The sequence below is a fragment of the Citrus clementina genome, unplaced genomic scaffold (genome assembly GCF_000493195.1).
Source record: "Citrus clementina cultivar Clemenules unplaced genomic scaffold, Citrus_clementina_v1.0 scaffold_7, whole genome shotgun sequence".
NCBI classification, from domain to species: domain Eukaryota; kingdom Viridiplantae; phylum Streptophyta; class Magnoliopsida; order Sapindales; family Rutaceae; genus Citrus; species Citrus x clementina.
The window spans coordinates 13,162,862-13,169,636 of record NW_006262075.1 but is presented as its reverse complement, the minus strand read 5'-3'; the positions used below and the strand labels follow the sequence as shown (position 1 = coordinate 13,169,636).

Below are 6,775 nucleotides of genomic sequence, written 5' to 3'. Positions count from 1 at the left end.
CAGTGGCTGCGGCATTCTTCCTTTTGATGATAATAAATTTGTGATATCTCTTTAGCTTAATATTGGTAATTAACATATGTTTGAATTTTTATTATTATATAATTAATTTCTTTTTTCCTGTAGGGAGAATGCTCGTCTTTGGACAAACAAATCGATGGCTTTGAAAATACCGTGAAGAACTTGAAAGATGAGTTCAATAGCACAGAGACAATTGAGTCTAATTTATCTAAATCAACTTTTTTCATCAACACGGCTAAAGATGAATGATACATTAGTACTTATGGCCTATAGCATGATCACTGATTGAGTACATATTTGTAAAGGCAATAGTAGCATAAATCAATACATGCATCAATGAAATAGAACCATCGTTTGCGCCAAAATGAATTTATCCATAGGATTGCAAACAACCCCAATATCACTGTCACATAAGATGCACCGAAACTCCAATATAATGACACCATGTCAATTGCAGAATCATCTTTGTCTTCTCTTCCTTTGGATTTTAATGCCGGTATTTCCTCTGCACTGTTGCAACTCTTATTGATTGTTGGACCACAAAGATAGAGGTTATCTCTATAACTGCTTTCATCAAATGTGGAGTATTGGCCTTTGTCTGGGATTAGGCCGGACAAGTTATTGTACGACACATTGAAGTTGGACAAAAAATTGAGCTCAATCAGTTGAGCAGGAATTTGTCCACTCAATCTGTTGTTGGAAAGGTCTAGGCTCTCTATCATTTTCAAATTGGAAAAACTCCTTGGTATAGATCCTGACAACCAATTGTGAGACAAATTCAACCCACGAATTTTTTTAAGATCTCCAATTTCTGATGGGACGTTTCCAGTCAATTCGTTGCATGACAAATCCAGCCCAACCATATAGTTAAGATTGCTACCATTGTAAAGTTCATATCTATTCTTTGTCATAAATTCTACTTTTACTAGCTGAGGGGATGTATACACATCTCCTTCAGACATGCTCAAGTCAAGAGTAGAGTTGTAGTAAGTGCCAATGGTGCCAAAACCTAAACTAGGAAAAACCGAAAGTTCATATCCAAACAAATCAACATTTCCGATAGTCCACTGCAACATATTAGTAAAGCAAGAAGGTATTGATCCATTGAATCTGTTATGCGACAGATCCATCATACCTAAGCTCTTTAATTGACACATCTGATTCGGAATTTGTCCTTCTAGATTGTTCCCTCTCAAAAGAAGAACACGAAGATTTGAGCGATCATTAATCTGACAGGGAATTCTACCAAAGAATCCATTATCTCTCAAATCTAGAGTCATTAACTTGGAACTTCTAAACAACATATCTGGAATTGGCCCACTTAGAGCATTCTTTTTCGCATACAGGTGCTTCAGTGAAGAAAGATTGAAGGAAGATGTCATGGACCCAGACAAATAATTTTCGGAGACACTTAAAAGTTCAAGCGTTCTATGATTGAGGAGTTGGACAGGTATATTACCTTCCAAACAATTGTTGGACATCAAAAGAATCTCAAGATTTGAGAAATTACCCATCCAGTGAGGAATATGACCGGACAAAAAATTGTGGGATATGTCTAACTCCTGTAAATAAGGGGAGTTCAATAGGCCCTCCTCAATTTTCCCACTAAACTTATTGTTCTCCAAATATAAGAACCCCAACGAATGCAAGTTCATGTATTTGGAAAAAATTTGGCCATAGAAATTGTTATCAGATAGGTCTAAGAAGAATAGTAAGATGCAACCAGTGAGAAATGATGCTGATAATTCTCCTGAAAAATTATTTTTTGACAAGTGTAGAAATTTGAGTCCTTTCATCTCACCAACTGAAGAAGGAATATTGCCTTCAAAATTATTGTTGGAAATATTCAAAAACCACAATTTCTGAAGGACGGTTCCCATATCTTGCGGAAGCTTACCAATAAAGTTATTGCTAGAAGCATCTAAATGATGAAGAAAATCGTGTTTGGTATTGGGCAGTTGGAGATTCCCTGTGAATGAGTTGTTTGTCAAAAACAAGACCTCTAGCTTGGTGTTGTTTTGTAACACCCAAGATGGGAAATCACCAACCAAATTATTGTGAGAGAGATCAAGGTATTTTAAGTCATATTGGTGAAGAAGAAAAGTAGGAACGACATTTAAGCTGCAGTTAGCTAACCCAAGAACTTTCAATTGAAATGTAGGGAGAAAGTTTTCAGTTTTCACTAGTAACATATTGTTCGTTGATGAGAGTAGTAAGACCTCAAGCTTGAATGATTAGCTAATGAACTGAGGGGGCACGGTCCTTCAAAGTTGTTGTAGGAAAGATCCAAATATTCAAGTGAAGTGAGGCTGGTGATAGTAGAAGACAAACTCCCACTTAACTGATTGTAAGAAATATCAAGAACCTTGAGGTGGGATAAGTATTTGAGACAGTTAGGAAGATGACCCTCAACATTATTTCTTTTAAGATTCAACTCAAAAAGATTCTTCAACTCACATAATCCTGAAAGTAAAAAATAAAAAGTTCAAAATTCATAGAAAGAATGACTTTGTGATTTTCTAATTTTAGTGAATTTAGTCAAAACCCGTATGATTTATCAAAAAAAAAAAAACACTAAAACCCTGTAAAATTATTCATAGGAATCAATTTGTATGATTCTCGTATATTATGGTGTTTATTTCTAAAGCATTTCAAATAAGAGTGGAACTATTGGCACCCCTCTAAATACCTCTTAACACCCATTTTCTTTATTAATCCCATTAAAATATTTAAAATTATTATAAAATTGTTTTAACACCACCTTCAATGACAAAAATACCCTTATTAAAACTTATTAGTGTAAACCCCATTCTTTAGTTTTTATTTATTTTTATTATCAAACCTGTTTCTTCTATTTAAAAGAAAAAAAAAAAGGATTTCTTCCATACAAAACCAATGAGATTTTTTAGCACTGTATTATGAGACATAAATTTTCTCAATGATGTTCATGAATAACTAATATGACATGAAGAGTTATTTTTTGTTTCTATTGATATTTTAATATCTACCGTCCCTTTTAGCATTACTTAGATTTGGAGTATCTGAATCATAATTCTTAAATTAGTTTGCACTTTGAGTAAACTTTAAAATGTGAAAAAAGCAATTAAAAAAATAGAAATACATTATCATCTTGATTAACATCTAAAACAATTTTTGTCATTGAAGGAAGTGAATTGTTGTATACCTTGAATTGTAGTTATCCCACAATAACCAAGATCCAATGCTTTCAAGTTTGGCAAATCTGCGAATCCTACATGCGCCGATAAAAAATGAAAATATTACATGTAAAGGTATTGTATGTGATCTGCGCGTTTGATGAACATTAATTCTTAATTTGCTTCTAATATCAGATTCAGTGGCTTACCTAGCGCTATCAAATTTTGATTACCGCTTAAATCCAACACTTGCAGGTTTGTCAAATTTGCTAATCCTGTTAAAAAAACATAAATTTGTTAGAGAGCCACTACAATCTATCAAAAAAAGGAGAGAAAGAATGACTTCCTAATTTTCTAAAAGTAGATAATTTAGTCAGAACCCCTATAATCTATCAAAAAAGAAAAAAAATCAAATCCCTGTTAAATTATACCTAGAAATTAATTAGTATTATTCTCGTATATTTTGATGTTGACTTCTAAGTCATTTCAAATTAATAATCTAAAAAAGAGTTCAGCACTTCTTGTTCATCATAATTGCCTACTACATATTAGGTACGCGCTCATTGAACATTGTATTGGTTCTCTAATTTTTTTAGTTGTTTTCATAAATAATAAATGGTCTAAAATACACTTAATTCATTTATCTTGAAAATTTATATTACCTCTCGTAACTATTACCAATACAAATAAAGAACTCGCTTTTCAAAGGTATTATTAATTAAAGGGGAAAAAAATACCGGTCTTCATAATTTTGTCTTTCGAGTAGCAAGTTTGACCGACAAACAAGTCGCTAGAAATTGGGGGTATATATCATTAATGTAAGCATTCGAAATTATCACGTTTCAATGAAAAATAACTGTCCACATTTATTTAAAAATTTTACCTTGGCCCGCTAAAGAACCGTTTATATTATTTCCACTCAAATACAATGCTTCCAAGCTTTTCAATTTAGCCAATCCTGCACCAAGAAAGAAGAAACGATGTCAAGGATGCAGCATTCAAATATTACTTGGCCATGTTACGGATAAGCTTACACTATTTTGACTAATTGGCTAATCCTGCTTTATTTATTTTGGAAAAAATTAGAGGCATAGAAGAATTTATTTATTTATTTAGGAAAAAAATAGAGGAATAGAAGAATTAAGTCAGTAAATTTTTTTTAAAAAGTTTATAATCTTTGTGTTGTTATATACATTTATCAATAATATTTTAAAAACACTAAAAAGTAAGGTTGTCGAAAACTTTATCTAAATTCGACTTTAATAGGAAGTGAATTGTTGTATACCTTGAATTGTGGTTATTCCACAATAACGAAGATCCAATGTTTTCAAGTTTGGCAAATTTGCCAATCCTACATGCACCGATAAAAAATGAAAATATTACATTTAAAAGCATTGTATGTGATCCGTGCACTTGATAAACATTAATTCTTAATTTGCTTCTTATCTTAGACGTTGTGGCTTACCTAGCGTTGTCAATTTTTCATTTTCGCTTAAATCCAACACTTGCAGGTTTGTCAAATTTGCTAATCCTGTTAAAAAAACATAAATTTTGTCAATAATAGCTATGTCACTCTCATCTAAATTGTTTAATTAAATAATATGATAAATATTGAATGAAAATTAACTGTGCAAATTGTTTAATTAAAAAAAATTACCTTCTAAAGAACCGTGTATATAATAATTAGAACTCAAATCCAACGCTTCCAAGTTTTTTAATTTAGCTAATCCTGCACCAAGAAAGAAGAAAAATTTTATTAATCATCTTTGGAAAAAAAAAAGAATTAAGATTAAGAAACAAATTTCAAAGTTAGATTAAATAATTGTAGTAATAAAGCTTATGATGATTAAGATATAATTAAATTGATCATATACTAAAAAATGATTTTATTTTTTATTTTTTTAAAATTTTACTAAGAAATTAGAAAGTAAAATTTTGCCGTGTACCAATTGTAGTCAAGTTTTCAGAAAGTAAATTTTTGCCGTGTACCAATTGTAGTCAAGTTTTCCAGTCAAAAATTGGTTTTAATTTGACATTATACATATGTAAAAATTAAGGGCATAATAATATCACAAGGAATTTGGGCATTGAATTGTTGCCGTGTACCTTGAATTGTAGTTATTCCACAACTACCAAGATCCAATTTTTTCAGGTTTGTCAAATTTGCCAATCCTACACCAATGAAAAGCAAACTATTTCTTTTAAAATTATTGTAGAAGTTTGTGATTAGTGTGCTGACTTGGTAATTATCTCAGTAGCCTACCTAGCCTGGTTAAAGAGCCACTAGTTATATTGTGGTTCGCGCTTAGATCCAACACTTGTAAGTATCTCAAATTTGCTAATCCTGCTCAGAAAACATAAATTTTGATCAAGACAATATAAATATATATTTTAATTAAGAAATTAATTAAGTTGCCTGACATGTATATCTGTTGGCCTGAAACGTATATGTATACCTTGCTTGGTTCTAGAACCTTCAATGGAATTGTAACGAAGATTCAGAGTGGTAAGTGAAGTTAGTGTATTCAAATATGGTAATATGTTGTCATTGAAGTCATTATTACCAAGATTTAACATCTTCAGCTGCCTCAAACTCCCAAAGCTATCGTAAGCTGCAAATGCATATGAAGTGTTATTATTAATTAGTCACTGACAAAATATTTATGGACGAGAAATAAATGTCTACATATATACGGACCTCTATTCTCATAGATGCCTGTAAACCAATTCATAGGTAAGTCAAGCCTTTGCAATTCTTCAAAAGGATGAAACAATGACATATTCAGAACCAAAACTCCCTCCCAATAAACAGAGTTATAAGAGTAGTTGAATTTTGTTGTATAATTGAGTGAGAGTTGCATCACGCGTCGTGTGGTGGCGCTGCACTTAACTCCCACCCAATCATCACAACAATCAGACGGCATTCCATCATCCTCACCAACCCATGAAGGAAGAATTTTGTCATCATATCCAATATCACTGACTGATATGAAGAAGCTCTTGATTTCCAACAGAGCAGTCCTCTCTGTTTCTAAGCATCCTTTGTATCCATGCATTTCATTCATCAATACAATAATCCAAATTAGTGACATTAATGAGAACTTAATACAGGAACTACTTTCCATTGCAGAGCAACTTTTCATTTGGTTAAAATTAAATGTGCAATGAGCAACTTTCCATTGCAGAGCAATTTATACTAAAAGTTTATCGCAAGTCTTGCAATTTGATTGGCTGAAGACTTTTTTAAGACTACTGTTACAATCACCTGAAATGACAAAAGCAGAAATTTCGTATGAACTTGGAACAGATGTACGGGTCCAATTTAAATGACCCTAACTAATTTTCCATATATTATTACAACTACGTGGAAAATTAAAGTTGACTGACTTTCAAATTAAGCCAACAAACAAGTGGCCATCAACTCTTTTTCCTCTATGATTGTTTTTTTTTTATTGAATTATATGATTGGGTTTTGGATTGAATTATCAAACAATCTATTCAAGCATTGATATTTGATATTCTCAAATATTTAATGGGTTTTGAAAATTATTTATTAAATTTTTGATAAATTGGTTTTTATTATTAGATGATCAATAATTAAT

At 31.6% G+C, this 6,775-nt stretch overlaps 1 protein-coding gene across 1 annotated transcript; it reads right to left on the bottom strand.

Moving 5' to 3' along the window:
* Positions 1-296: 296 nt before the first annotated feature.
* Positions 297-6,309, bottom strand: LOC112096949 (receptor-like protein Cf-9 homolog). Its single transcript, XM_024181189.1, has 12 exons — positions 5,872-6,309; positions 5,630-5,785; positions 5,437-5,517; positions 5,280-5,345; positions 4,877-4,902; positions 4,639-4,747; positions 4,459-4,524; positions 4,057-4,131; positions 3,383-3,448; positions 3,203-3,268; positions 2,238-2,481; positions 297-2,139 (listed from the first exon to the last, which is right to left on the bottom strand). Exons 1-12 carry the CDS (start codon positions 6,296-6,298, stop codon positions 297-299), a joined length of 3,225 nt encoding a protein of 1,074 aa, XP_024036957.1. The 5' UTR covers positions 6,299-6,309.
* Between the last annotated feature and the right edge of the window lie 466 nt (positions 6,310-6,775).

What these genes read in the sequence shown, in the direction of transcription:
- LOC112096949 (XM_024181189.1), bottom strand. Translation starts at nt 6,298, where the DNA reads ATGGAAAGTAGTTCCTGTATTAAGTTCTCATTAATGTCACTAATTTGG. An exon ending in TGAAAAATTGACAACGCTAG is followed by an intron (nt 4,525 to 4,638) that starts GTAAGCCACAAC and finishes CGGTGCATGTAG; the next exon opens with GATTGGCAAATTTGCCAAAC. An exon ending in TGGAATAACCACAATTCAAG is followed by an intron (nt 4,132 to 4,458) that starts GTATACAACAAT and finishes TTCTTGGTGCAG; the next exon opens with GATTGGCTAAATTGAAAAGC.